We start from the raw sequence: 15,267 nt of genomic DNA, 5'->3' as shown, positions 1-15,267 counted from the left end.
TCTTTTCCCTTTCTTCTTTTCTCTTTTCTCCCATCCCAGTTGTTCTTTCCTTTTGAGCAGTTTCTTTCCCTTTCACAGTATCTATTGTAGATTCTGGATCTCATTTACTCTTTCAGTTTCTTATGCTAGGGAGACAAAACGATGTTAAAATTTTTAAATGTGCATTCATAGAGCTTAAATCCTAATGACACTGACAATAGTTAACAGAATAAAATTGTTTATTGTGAATCTTCTGTTTGTCTAAGTTTAGCACGTGGCATCTCTGCTATTTCAAAATTGGGTATTTCTTGAAGCAAAATTAAACTCAGATTATGTGAAATGTACGAGGCAAAAAATAAAATCCTTGAGAAATTTGGATGAATAACTCATATTTGTAGATTTAAATAAAACATGAGTGAGTCCTGTTTATGTAAATGTGGTCACTATCGGTATGGTTTGCACTATGGAATATCATTGCAATGTTTTTCTAATGTTATTGTGTCACAAAGTTCATGATTATTAATGAATATATTTATCTATGTTCTAGTATTTTTATATATCATAATTTTGTATCATTCAGATGAAAGACTTTCCTACTTATTAGACTCCAGCAATTTTTATTCAGTTCTTTTGGAAAGTGTGTTGAAATTCTACTTGGTCTTATTAGAGATTTGAAAACATTAAAAAATACGTTTTACTACCTCAGTAAAAACATGCTTTTATTATCGAGGAGAGAGGATGGAACTTCTGAAATATCATTTAATTACAAGCACAGAACTAGGCCTTAGCACAATATGCTGTAATAAATATTAAAGAATGATCTTCAGTGGCCCTGGAGACATCTGCTTTAAACTCTAGGAAATGAACAGCTAAGTATTAGCCAATATCCCCTCATCCCAGTGAAAGTTACTTAGTGTTGCTGGCTCATTGCACAACAGAAATTCTATGAATCTTTTTGTGTTGTTATAATAAAATATGTGAGGGTGAGTACTTTATAAGAAAGGGTTAATGAAACTCATGCATCTGGCGATTCACCAGCATTTGCTTGCTTCTGGTGCGGGCCTTGTGGATACATCACAACACGGTGTATGGCAACATGGTAGGAGAACCTGGAAGAGGGAGGAATTGCCTGGCAAGGCAAGACACAGAAAGATTCAAGGGCTGGGCTTGCTCGTTTTATAAAACGTTGCTCTCATGCAAACTAACCGAGGTCCCGTAGAACTACATCAATCCTTCCTGAGGTCAGTGGCTCCATCCTAATAGAATGCCTTCCAATAAGTCCCACTTGTTGAAAGTTTCATCTCTTCTCCGTACTGCACGTTGGGGACTAAGCTTGCAGCATCTGGCCCAGGGGAATGCATTCAACCCATATCCAAACCGTTGCAGAAATGTGGAGAAGCTTGGTCAGGATGGTAAACTCTGATACAAGTCCTAAGAATGTGGCCAAATTATATCATCAGATTTATCAAGTTCTGTTAGTTTTAGGTAAACTACCAGGCTTATAGTATTTCGCTTATTAGTAGGGGGCAGTGGCCACGGGGACATGGGCCAAGAGAACACTAATCCCAGTATTTCCTATCTCCTCTTATCCTTGGGAGAAATAGGAAAAGGAAGGAAATGGGACATAGAATGCAGTTGTCCAGCCTGAGCAATACCAGCGGAAAGTAGCGCAGAGGAAGCCCAGGGAGCCGGACCCCCTGAATCCTGGTCCTGCACCGAAAGGCTACTGCTCCTCGCTGTATCAGGACACTTAGTCTTCCCAGAATGAACATAGCATTGCCTGAAGCTGTGAGACGCTTGTGATTTTAAACACTAGCTTTATCATTTAAGAGGCCTAGTACTCGTAGAACATTTGGGTTGGACTTCTTTTCCACAAAAAAAGCAAACATGTAACTTTTGGCTTTCCTTTCTGATTTTCCTATTGGAAGCTTACTTTAGCTTCTGTTCATCTATAGCCAATTTTGGCACATTTTGTATGGGATAAGAACAAACAGGTAGAGTAACTGAAATTGCTAAAAATCCAAGCTCCACTTTTAATCTTTTCTTACAGAAATAGCCAACTTGTCTACTGTTAAGTGGTTCGTCTCTCCTGTTTCCATTTCCCTGTTCTCCCTGTGTTTAAGGTGCCAGCAGTCTGTGAGATTCCAGAAACTGACACAGAGAGGGGGCTTAGGACAGAGACGGCAGATCTATGGCATGTGTGTTATTTGTTTTTCTTTTAAGACAGAAGATGTTAATGTATGAGTTGTTTTTTTAAACTGAAACCTCAATATTGGGATTTAATTGCAGCTTTGTCACTTTATGACAAATCAGTGGGTTTGGGGTTGCCGTTTGGGGGCTCATCTCTGAAAGGTTCCCCATCTCTGGTTTAGGGTGAGTCACAGTGTGACTATTAGTACCGAGATAATGTCGTTACTCGGACTCCCACTATCATATATCTAACCTTAAGCCTACAGCTCAGGTTCTGCCAAATCCCTGCCTACGGGGTCTCTCAAGGGTTCACAGTCTGCATTTTTTCTGAATACAATCACGCCTTTCTCATACAGATATATTTTTAAAAATCCTAAACTGGGCACGGTGGCACACACCTGTAATCCCAGCACTCCGGAGGCTGAGGCGGGAGGATCATTGCAAGTTTGAGACCAGCCTGGGCTACATAGTGAGTTCAAGGCCAGCCTGAACTGCATAGAGAGACCCTGTCTCAAAAGACAAATAAATAAATAAATAAATGAGCCTGCCAGGTAAAATAAATCTCTGTTCCTATGATTCTGAAAGACAGCTGCTTTCTCTTTTGTTGAATCCCAATATTTATGGCTTATTTTCCTATAATTTGTTTTAAAGAAAGTTTTTTTGGACATGTGTACTTTTTCTCAGTACTGGAGGTCAAACCCAAGGTCTCCAACATGCTAGGTAAGCGCTCCGTCACTGGGCTTCACCCCTCCAAATTTTCTCCTTTTTACTCTTCCTTTATCTCCAATAAGATATTTTTCAAAACATTTCCTTGGATTTATAGCATTCTTCTCTAAGGACATAGGCTTTATTTAAAAATTGAAAAGAACTTTTTTAACACACTGTGCCTTTCTAAAATTAAGATATTAAACTCCTAGGAGTGGGAGAGAGATAACATACGGTGATATCCTATCGTATGCTACTGTATTCTGACATCAAGTAGTTGTAATTTGATTTTGAAAGTTATTTTGCATAACTGAATCAATTGGTTACACGTTTATATTTGTAAAGCGGCTTTATTAAGTAAAGAGAAAGTACAGATGCCTAGGAAGTATCCTTCGCCATAAGCAGAGTTTTTAAGTTAGGTTTAACCTGCTGTCTCACGCAGCACCCTGTCCTTCATCTTAACAGCAAACTGCTCGACCACTTGCTTTAATGGAGGGACCTGCTTCTACCCGGGAAAGTGCATCTGCCCTCCAGGGCTAGAAGGAGAACAGTGTGAGATAAGTGAGTATTAAATTCTCTTTTCTTCTTTGGAGCCACAGAAACTTCATCTAACTCTTCATTTTCCCAGTGAGGAATCTAAAGCCCAGAAAGCGTGCATAGCTCGTATAAGGTCTACACTCTCGTAAGTGTGGACGAGAGCTTCAGGACAGCCGAGACGCGCTCACCGGCCCACGGGTGTAGAGGGCTTTCCCCTCCTCTCACTGCCAGATATCCTGGGCTAGAGTGAGCCTCATAACCCGCCTGAAAGGATAGACCCAAGAAAAGGGAGATCAAAGGGGACCAGCAAAAAATAAGCACAGACTAACAGCAGTTAGTGGATCCCACAGATCTGTCAAGTGATGGAGCCAGATGCAAAAAAAAAAAAAAAAAAAAAAAGGTACTTGATTCCAAATTTTTGTAGCTCGAGAATAGTCAGAACTACTGGATAACGATGGAAATGAGAATCAGTTGGGGCCACAGCGGAACTTCATGGAGTGCTGAGACACTGGGTCTTGATGGGTGAAGTGTCACAAGAGTGGTTATGTAAAAAAAAAAATAGTCGAGCTGTAAACTTAAGGTAGGTGCACCTTCTGCCCTCGCTGTGTGCTTCTCAGACGGTCGCTGTTTAGGGAACCGTATAACCGCCCTGCTTGTCCCAGCTCTGCCACCTCCCAGCCACGTGGACCTCAGCAAGTCACTTACTCTCCCTATGAAACTCAGAAGTGAAACAACCCATCCTACGATACTGCTATATGACCTGGAAGGCCGCAGCAGAGCACAGGCCCAGGAAGGAGGGCGAGGAAAGGAGTGGGCCCCGAAGAGTCCGTGGCGCTGCCGTTTTGCTGTGTGTTGAGAGCACCCGGTCAGCACCCCCACTTCCACAGACTTTTTGTAGCGCACCGCCGTGTCTGCTTCAGCTGCAGTGCTTCCGGTTGCAGGAGCTTCAGAATTGCATAATACCAAATCCCCGTTTTAATTTTCAACCTCTAATTTATTTGTGGGTTTTTATACTTTAATGAGTCCTAGTAGATGAAGTAACCATTTTTTTTTTTTACAGAGTTCGAATGAAACACCTCTGAAATTCCCATAGACATGTAATTAATTGCCAGGATGTGGTTTCTGTTCTTGTTAATTACCCTTCCTGATAAAGACATCTCTGAACTGACCCCCTTGGACTTCCTCCTCCCCTCCCCCCAGACACTGCACTCTCAGCTGGTTTGTGCTTACGAGTCTTTGCCCCGTCGGCTCATTTCATGTGTGTGTGTCTCCTCACACCTGGGTTTATGGGCTTTCCATTGGCAGAGACAGTGTTTTTTATTCCCGTTTGTTGTTGTTTTGTTTTGTTTTCTAGCTCTGCCGAAAACCTAGGTCTTCGAAAACTCCCAATTGTTTGACCACAAGTTTTACTCAAATCCTTTTAGGAAATTTCCTGTTTCTTTAACAGGAACCACATTACCAGTAAAAAATGCACATGGACCTAGAGTTGAAAAATGCTTCTAAAAATACACAGATGAAAAAGCATAGTTGAATTATGTATTCTTATTTTTAAATTAAGATACAATCCATGTATCATAAAATTCAACATTAAATCTACCATCCAGTACCTTCACAAAATTGTGCAGTCTTCGTATCACCTCTGTCAAATTTCAGAATATTTTGTCACTCCGAGAAGCGCCCACACCTATGAACAGTCAGTCCCCATGGCCCTCTCCTCCCACATCCTGCCAGCCAAAACCCACTGTTGTGAACATTTCATGTACATGGAAGCGTACAATATACAGCATTTTGTGTCTGGCTTCATTCACTTACATTTGCTCGTTTTTAGGGCTCACGTATGATGTAGCCTGTATCAGTGCATCTTTCCTTTTTACTGCTGAATATTATTCAATCATATGGATATACCGCATTTTGTTTATGCATTATGAGTTGATGGACATTTGGGCTGTTTCTACAGAAGGGTTATGAATACCATCTGAACGTTTATGTGCACACTGTGTGTGTGTGTGTGTGTGTGTGTGTACTTGGATATACACACCAAGTGGAACTGCTGAATCATACGATGTTTGAGGAATTGTTGGACTGTTTCCAAATGTGCAACAGCTTCAGTTTCTCCACAGCATCATAATACTGATTCTTCTTTTTTTAAATGAACAATGTGTTCTGGTATCATTTATTTTGCTTTCTTCTGATGTCTGTCAGGAATGGTACCTTCTCAAACATTCTTCTAACCTGATTGTGAGATATTCTTACAGCTAACAAGTAAAACCATGGTTGGAGATTTCTAGAGAGTTGGATGCACATTCATGTCATCATTTAGGGTTCATAAATTTCCCAAAAATCTCTAATGAAGTCCTCATTTTAAAAGGCCACATAGGGCTGGGGATATAGCTCAGTGGTATAAGCGCCTGTCTGGCAAGCACAAGGTCCTGAGTTCGATCCCCAGTACCACAAACAAACAACAAACAAAAGGCCACATAGGGCCAGGGAGATAGCTCAGTGGCACAGCACCTGCCTGGCAAGCACAAGGTCCTGAGTTCGATTCCTGGTACCAAAAAATAAAAAATAAAAGGCCACATAAATGACTTATGTTGTATTACAAATAAAATTTTAAAATGTTCTTTGTAAAAAATTTAGTATATTGGAGAAAACAGTTAAAAATTAGCTGAGACCCAGAGGTGATGGGTGCGGGCATCATACTTTTTTGTCTGTGCATCACAAATTTAAATTAAGCCACAATCACATAGGTGGAAGAAGTTTAGTGTCTTTTTTTTTTATTCATCAAGTGTGATTTATTTCCTCCACAGATATTCTGTTAAATAAAGCACCATTTATAGACCACGAGGCCACAGCTAAAGAGGATTCTTTACAGAATCAGATTTCTTGTGGCTGTTCCACATGCAAGTAAACTTAATTTTGATAATAAAACTCACAGCCGTTGGAGGCAATCTGCCTCTATTATAAGGTCCAAAGGACACCATATTATACACAGTAAAAATGCTGTTACGTTTAAACTGCATTGTACAGAGCTGGGGACCCCTGCTTACCCTAGACATCTATATTAAATAAAAGCTACTACAGTGAACTCTTTTTTCATTACGTAAAACATACCCGTTATCTGATTGGAAGTGTGCTGAAGATGCAAGTTTTTTCATCTGGAATTGTGCCTGACAAGAGTTAAACCTGTAAACCTGTCTTACCATTCAAGCAGAGCACTGAACAAACTGCGGCACAGAAACAAGTAAGCAAAACCTGCGCTAGCAGCTTGCGGGCGGGACTTACAGGTAGACGTGCCGCCTCTGAAGTCAAGAAGCCGGCGGGTGCCCTGCCCAGCTAGCCTCTGGCCACATGGGTTGCAGATGCCATGGTCCTGCAGAGCATCTGATATGTCATGCTGCTGCATGCGACGCCAGACTCCTCTGGAGTGGCCGCGACTGAGTGACAAAGCAGCCCCGGGGTCCCGGGAGGGCCGAACATGGCCATCGCAGCTTCTCCAGCCACGAAGTCAGACAGAGCTCCAGAGGCAGAAGTGGAGGGGAGCTTGGGTTCTCCCTCGGCCAGGAAGAATCCTGGGAGCAGTGGAGAGCTTTGAATTCTTCGCAGTCTTCACATGTGCCGTTGTTAGACTGGCCCTCTGCGTGCTCTGACCTGATATCTGACACGTCTTCTGAAAATGAAGACGGAGCTTCCGGGCTGTATTCTTTCACAGAGCTGTTTTCAGGAGAAGGAAGATCTTGCCCCGTTCCTGGGTGGATAATGGAGGAGTCTCTTGTCTCTTGTCTCATTGGCTGATGTGCTAATCGGGGTCAGGCGCTCCCCGCTTCCTGTTCGGCGTCACTGGTGCAGCTGTCTACGGCGTGCTCCTCGTCACTGCTGACACGCCTTCTTTTAACAGGAGTTGTCCCACATGTCTTCATTTTTAAATTCCTTATGACATCACTTTCCCAAGGCTGTCTCTACCGGCTTTACTAAAAATGCTGTTTAAACTTACCAAATTTGGGTATCTTTTTCGGTAACACTTAGTCTTTCTGGGTACAAATACATAACCTCCCAGGTTGGCTTATTTTTCCATTGTCCGATAGATAGAATTTTGGCCAAATCTTTTCAGGGGAAGAAAAATCAGGCTTAAAGACACTTAGAGGATTCTGAATTTTAAGCCAGTGAAATTGTAAAATTTGGCTCACACCTTCTAATGATCTTCTGCAGTCACAATAACAACCAGGAGAGGAGAACACCGCTCCTCCTGGCTCAGCGAGCCCGAGGGTCCTCATTTCCCACTCGCTGAGACGGAAAAAGGCCTGTAGAATCGAGAAGGTTCTCCGCACAGCTCGTTCTCTGCAATATTCCGGCTACCAAGTTCACCGCTCACAGGCGTGGGAAGCTCTGAGCTTACCAAGTGTTCTACATCTAAGTGCTCGGTCTTTCCTGCCATGCAATTATCTCACATCTTGTTTGTCTGAAAAAACCCGGTGCTTCCCAGAATACTGTGCTGTAATCCAGTTCTGTGCATCTGTGTGCCTAGGGTCAGATGTTTCTCTGATGCAAATAGAAACTTGGACTGAGATATTCCTTTCTTTTAGGTAAGAGTTGAAATCTAACTAAAGAGTAAATGATATTCTTATATCTAAACCCAGCAAAAGGGACTTTTTTGGACTTTTCTTGGTCAACAAAAAGGTAGTATTCTATTATAAAGTTTGTTTTAATTATTTTTCATGGAATACATTGGCTTCAGGAAAACACTTGAAGTCCAGTGGTATTCGGGGTTTGTAAGAGACACTAACATTCCAATACTATTATACCTGTAATGTCTCCGTAATGAATGAATGCTGCTTTGATCAGTTTATACACAAATGAAGTCTGCTGGGTAAGTGAGAAGAAAAGTGTTTTTAGTAAGATGATTTTCACTGTTTGTCAGGAATAGCACGTGTCAGTAAATATATATGCTAGTGTGCTTCTTTGAAAGCTCTCCTGCCAAGGGGGGTGGTTCACACCTGTAATCCCAGTACTTGGGAGGCTGAAGCAAGAGGATGGCTGTGAGTTCAAGGCCAGCCTGAACTGCATAGGGAGATCCTGTCTCAAAAACAAACACACAGCACTTTCCTTAGCTGGAGTCATAGTTGAGTTGGGTGAGGACAAAGATTCCATTCGTTTTCTACATTTGCCCAGAATACAGGCTCTGCTTCCAAGAGGATCCTAAGCAAAGATATATCATCGGGTACAGGTATAGGCCTGCTTTTAGAAAAGTAACATTCCAAAACTAGGACTCAAGAAAAGATAATTGCCAAGCATGACGGCATATGCACTCTTGTAATCTAAGCACTTGGGAGGCTGAGGCAGGAGGATTCCTGTGAGTTTGAGGCTAGCCTGAGCTACATAGTGAGTTTAAGACCAGCCTGAATTACAGAGCAAGACCCTGTCCTAAAAAGCAAAAAAAAAGGAGTTAATTTAGTGGGACATTCTTCATCATTCATATATTAGCTTTTAGTAGGGTATATCCTAAATTACTTGAGTCAGATAAAAGATTATTTATAAAAATGGTAATGGAAATACTGCATTTTGGTAAAATATTTATTATAGAAAAAGATATAGATACAAAATCATAAGTAAAGGTGTTAGCTTATCTGTTTCAAAAATAAAAATCAATATAAAGGCCAGAGTCGACCTGAAATAAGTTGGAACAGCTACCATTTAAAAGCATTTCCCGGGGCTGGGGATTTAGCTCAGTGGCAAAAGCGCCTGCCTGGCAAGCGCAAGGTCGTGAGTTCGGTTCCCGGTACCGGAGAAAAACCAAAAAATAAAAAATAAAAAATAAAAAAATAAAAGCATTTCCCTTCTCAAAGCCTTGTCACTCTGTTGAAAGACGTAGTTTCCACTCAGTGAAGCCCTGACTCCCTCTTACCTGCATTCTTCTCTATTTCAGGCAGATGCTCACAACCCTGTCGAAATGGAGGTAAATGCATCGGTAGAAGTAAATGTAAGTGCTCCAAAGGCTATCAAGGAGACCTGTGTTCTAAGCGTAAGTACCAGGGACCTGGCAATCTGGGAACCGTACAACTGAAGTACCGCCTTCTCTTACCTCGTAATTCCCATGCCTGTCGCATGTGTTCTACGCATCACGGTTAACCTTTCTTCTCTGATGTATGTGTCTCCTTTATGCAGACCAGTGGCAGTGTGTGGAATCCATGCTTGCAAAATTTACACACGTGTTTTTTCTTTAAAAACCTATCAGGGATTTTTCTTAAAGAAAATAAACTTCCACAGACCAGTAGTTGCAGAGTTCTACGGAGAATCTTTTGTGAACGAGAAACAGGATGCTTAGTCTAAGATCACTCTTAGGAATTTTCAAAAAGTCAAAAATTGACTTTTACCTGGAGATTGACTTAGGGGAAAAAATAGGGAATGAAGGCAAATTTAACTCGTTCTACAGAACTGCAGGAAAAGTAGCCATGTACTTCTGTTGCGACGAGAAAGCACAGAAAACCTTTTCTCCTCTGATTCCAGCTGTCTGTGAGCCTGGCTGCGGTGCACATGGAACCTGCCACGAACCCAACAAATGCCAGTGTCAGGAAGGTTGGCATGGAAGGCACTGCAATAAAAGTGAGTGAGAGACCGTCAGAGCACCAGCCTCTCTCAGTTCTTCTGGCTCTGCAGGCTAATAGACATCCCATAACTCATCTCTGCCTACCAAGTAACAAGCAGTGACCCCCCACCCCTTTTTCTCTGAATCTAAGCTTTAGGGTACAAAAAACATCAAGTCAAATGTCACCAGACCTGTGAAATAGAGCCACGCTTTTTCCTAGGTTAAATTAGTGATGCAGGTTAATTTGGTAATACAGTATCTTAACTATGAAAGAAGTGATCATCTAAATTTAAGATTTTACATCAAATGTAGAATTAGTATCTACTTACCTCTGGTGTTAAAATTCAAGATTTAGCAACACATACAAAATGTGAAGAGTTTTGCTTTTTAAAATCTTTAAATTATATTAGATGTAATATTTTAAGTAAGATCTTTTGAGGGAAAGGAAAGGTATATGAAGCTCTCTGTGGTAGAGTTGCTACAGTGGAATTGCATTTTCTCAAATTTCCTGACTACCAGATATGAAATAGTAATACAGATAAATCACTAGACTGTTTTAAACATGAAATGGAGCATGATCAATCCAGCCATTCAGTGTTGATTGGTGTCTCCTTTGTGCTAAGCAGAAACCCAATGTCTTGGTTACTTTTCTGTCGTTGCTGAGACAAAATACTTGACACCCAAAATGAAGGAAGGAAAGGTTTACTTAGCTCACAGTCTGTTTCAGTCCATACTCAGCCGGCTCCAAGGCAGAGTGGCACATGGCAGAGAGCGACAGTTCACTGGAGTGGGAAACAGCAAAAACAACCCGAGCACAAGGGGAGGAGCTGCAGCAAGCAGCCTCTTTCCCTCCTTGATACTGTATGCAAACTATCCACCCCACAGAGAGTGTGGCGCTCACACCCATAATCCCAGCATTGGACCGTGAATCAATCATAAACTCTAGAAACCTGCCCATGCCTATGTGAGGCTTTGCGGGGACATCCAGACACAAACCATAACATCCAGGCCATGGGGACACATGAGGGGTCAGAAAGAGAAGACCACATTTCACGGAGTTCATGTTCCAGTGGGAGGGAAACTCAATTGAAAAGTGAGCAAAATACCAGTTAGTACTTCTGGCACCTGGAACTCAGTGCCCTAAGCATGGCTCACTGTCCACTTACTTTGAGGAAACCAGGGTGTCCCCCATGTAACTTTCCTCAGTAACAGAAGTCCAGGTGTGCCCGTCACATTGTGTGTCCAAAGTAATGGGTGCAGACTGAACAGATTACACTGCAGATATTTTCCTGAATCAGTGATCTACACAAAGTGGCGAACACAGTCCAGTGAGTGTGGGAATTATTAGTCTACCTAATGAGGGAAGTTGTATTTAAGTATTTTCAACATTTTGTATTATTTTATATATTTATGTACAGAGACATTTAGTATATAAATATTTGCATTTATTGCACACTTTCTAATTTCTAACTTGTGCATACTTTATAAGGTTCACACTACATTATTCTGATAGATATATAGTACATTTACGTGTGGGCGTACATGCTTGTCTGCGGTAACCTGGTGTCTGCTTAGGGGAACTAAGCCATTGACCTGATTATTCTGCACTCGCTGCTCTGGCTGGGTGGTTGAGTGAAGGAGTTTCAGGTGAGCACAGCGCAGGACGAGGCGCGGCTCCACTGGGAAGAAGCTCTTCACACAGTGGTCATAGGTGAATTGCATCCCCACTGAAACACACTTTTGGGGAAACTTGTGGACTAAGACACCTATAGGAGACTAATCATTTCTAGAGCTTCGGAAAAGAGTAAGCCACACCTTTTATGCTACCCTCGGCTGGTTACAAAGCCCAAGGCTTGCCCCAAAATCAGAGTCACTTTCCAGAAGTCCTTGCGCCTAGGGACCCGTGAGTCCTTGGGCCTGAGATCAGAGCATACATGCCAGTGCTCCATTGCAAAGGTCTCTGGGTCTCACACATGGGCTTGGTCACCGTCAGGAACGATGAGAGGGGGCGTGAGGCCACCGTTTCCACCAGCACTCCCAGTTACTTTTCCAAAACGTAACCAAGTGTAGGGCTTCTCTGTAACAGAGCAATGGGTAAATGACCGACACGTCCGCGCACCTCCACGTAAGCCCCAACTGTAGACCACACTGCTTAATCTGCCACCATTATACCTCTTTGAGAGCAAGGCACTGAACCCACTACCTCGGTGCCTGATCCAAATGCATACATGTTTTCCAGGCAAGACCACCCCACCATGTAAAACGTTAACTAAAATAATCAAGCTGAAAGAATGGGATTTATTTTTACCAGACGGAGGTGTCAAGGAAGCTCTGAGTCACAGAGTTCTGCTAAGAATAAACTCCCAGTGGGTTCACACGTTGGGAGGTCCCGGGCACCCAGGCGTCCCGGCGGGAAGGAGGGTCCTGGAGACAGACGTCCCTGCCTGGGCTCGCTCTTCCCAGCTGGGAGGTTTGGGCTTCATGGGTGGCAAGTCAAGCGGCATGGTAGGGATTTACTCCAGAGCATTGTTGGCTCACACACTGACCATCGCATGAGCTACTAGCCTGCATGCTGACAATTCAGAGATGCACATTCAGAAAAAACACTCTGTTCTTTGTGGTTGTTTGACACAAGGCTTGTGTTTAAAAACCACCAGGAACAAACAAATGCCAAGCTTCACTCGGATGCACAGGAAAATGGAGACAAACTTCTAGTACATAATTGCTCTCTTGGATCAGTTTTAGGAAAGCAGAAATGAGTCAGGGCCCCCAGCACCTCGAAAAGCTCACACATAGAAGCCTCAAGCTGCGAACTCAGTATTACATCGCACTTAAAGTTGAGGAGGAAATGGACAGATACTGCCTTGACCGAAATGCACAAATCCCAAAAAGAATCAGTTCAAATCATAACCGTTTAATTTTTATAAAATTCGTGTTTTGTATGAGGGCACCAGCCACACTTCATTGTGGGATCTACACGACGAATTTAGCTTGTTAAATTGAGTTGGATCAATATAAGCTGAGTTGCTTTTGAAACCTTTTGAAAGGGATCAGTGAATGACCAAATCCTCTGCAGAAGCATTGGAGAATTCAGGGCTAGATCCTGACCAGCCCTGGGTGGAGAATGCCGTTCCACTCAGTCACACTGGCCAAAATATATAGTGAGAAATCCAACAGATGGCGTGTCTGATGGAGTTTGTGAAGCGGGTTTCCTTGAACAGGGAGCTTGGATCTATAGCATGTCTTCATTCAGGTAGCTTTTTGTGGTCATGGCGCTCTTTCACTCTCAGTTGAAAAGGAAAATAGATTTCATTTGAATGGCTAATGATGAATCTGAGGAGCCTGTTTTTGTAGTTTCTTTTCTTTTAAGCTGTGAATAATTTTGCAGGGTACGGAGCCAGCCTCCTGCATGCCCTGAGGCCACCAGGCGCCCGGCTCCAGCAGCAGCACACGCCTTCACTTAAAAAGGCTGAGGAGCCGCAGGATCCACCTGAATCCAATTACATCTGGTGAACTACGACATCTGAAACGTTTTAAATTACGCCAAGTTCATAGCCTTTGTTAACCTTTCATGTGTTCAGTGTTCAAATAATGTTCATTACACTTAAGAATACTGGCCTGAATTTTATTAGCTTCATTATAAATCACTGAGCTGATATTTACTCCTCTTTTTAAGTTTCCTGAGTATGTCTGTAGCATGATGGTATAGATTTTCTTCTTTCAGTCCTTTGGGACAGATTTTATATTATGTCAGTTGGTCAGGTTCAAATTTTGTCTTTCCAGTGTGTAGTCGGCAGGTTTTTGCAAAATTACAATACAGTCATGGTGTTGAGGGGCTGGGGAAGATTGGAGAGGTTAAACTGGGCAAAAATGCATAAATCACAAGGGTTTGGATGAAGCAGTTAAAAGGGTTGAGGTTACAATATTTCAAATTTTATTGTCATATATTTAGGTATTTGTCATATTTTTACTGACTGTATTTTTAAGCTCTCATACAATATATTTGACCTTACCATTATTCCACTGACTTCAATATTGAAGAAAAAAACACCCCCAAAATTACACTGTGGTAGTAGCATTTAAACAATATAATATATTGTAAACATGATGAAATAGGGAATATAATGTATGAAGTTTTTGCATTGGCTTGAAGCAATATAATATATTCTAAACAAAACACAGCTCTTACATAATAAACATTTTATACTGTTTGTATGTATAAAATAAAGGTGCTGCTTTAGTTTTCTGAGTTGTACGGGGTGGTCTTTGCATGTACTATCTTATGGAAGTCATTTGCTAGTCTGCAGTACCGTAGAAAAAAATCAGAGATTCCGTTCTCCACCCTGCCAGTAGCTCTTAGACCACTCTCCAGCCATGGTGCACTCACTATCATCAGTGTCACGTCTCAGGTCAGCTGACATTTGTTCCAAGAAATCTTCTCTTACAAGGACGTGTTAATAACTGCTTGAGTTCATTTTCTGCTGCTCTGTGGAATACTGGGTAATTTATATAGAACAAAATCTGTTTAACTCACAGTTCAAGGAGCTTGGAAGATCGGGAGTACTGACCCATCACCCCATGCCAAGTGTAGAAGTCAAGCAAGTGCAAGGGCAAGAGGGGCTGACCATGGTGTGATTACAGCGCACGCTTGTCGTAACTAACCCACTCCTTAATCACACAGGGATCCATTCATCCACTCATGGTGCCTCCTGTCCTTCTCCCCACACTATGGCATTGGGGATCAAGCCTCTGACGCCTGGACTTGAGGGGCACATTGAAGCCGTGGCAGTGCCCCACTAGCGCATGTCCTAAGCCTTCCTAGGGGTGTCAGAATGTCACAAATAAAAAGCGCAACCATTTCTTTAAAACCCACGTGATCCCACGTACACTGCATGTGTTATTTTGTAATCATAGGAGGCAAATACTATTATGTCCTTTTACAGATTGGGAACGAGAGGCTTCGAGACAGTAGCAACTCCTTTACCCAAGGGCACATGTGACAGAGGCAAGGTTTCAGTCTCTGTCATTTGTTTCGGAGCATTGACACCACGCTGCTGTCCCTCCTTCCTTCATCTGAGCAGATACAGAGAAACACAAAGCTCCACACGCCACAGAGCGCCGCTTCCCTAGTTACAGTATGCTGTTCTCCTTCCTGCTCCCCAAAGTGTGGATTTCACACTATAAAGAATGTGGTGTCCTCGGGGGCACTTCCGGTAGGCTGTGGCAGGCTCGGCTGTGTGATGGGAAGGGGCACTTCCGGTAGGCTGTGGCAGGCT

At 42.5% G+C, this 15,267-nt stretch overlaps 1 protein-coding gene across 1 annotated transcript in view; it reads left to right on the top strand.

Moving 5' to 3' along the window:
- Wif1 (WNT inhibitory factor 1) overlaps window positions 1-14,240 on the top strand; it is a gene marked incomplete at its 5' end in the record, with an annotated part of 78,901 nt that extends 64,661 nt beyond the window's left edge. Inside the window, 4 exon segments of the mRNA XM_013521009.1 lie at window positions 3,340-3,435; window positions 9,332-9,427; window positions 9,913-10,008; window positions 13,380-14,240. Of these exon segments, the coding sequence (XP_013376463.1) occupies window positions 3,340-3,435; window positions 9,332-9,427; window positions 9,913-10,008; window positions 13,380-13,504 (413 nt within the window).
- Between the last annotated feature and the right edge of the window lie 1,027 nt (window positions 14,241-15,267).

The sequence above is a fragment of the Chinchilla lanigera genome, unplaced genomic scaffold (genome assembly GCF_000276665.1).
Source record: "Chinchilla lanigera isolate Chin_1 unplaced genomic scaffold, ChiLan1.0 scaffold00057, whole genome shotgun sequence".
Classification (NCBI taxonomy): domain Eukaryota; kingdom Metazoa; phylum Chordata; class Mammalia; order Rodentia; family Chinchillidae; genus Chinchilla; species Chinchilla lanigera.
The sequence above is the reverse complement of the archived record's forward strand: the minus strand, read 5'-3'. Positions and strand labels throughout refer to the sequence as shown.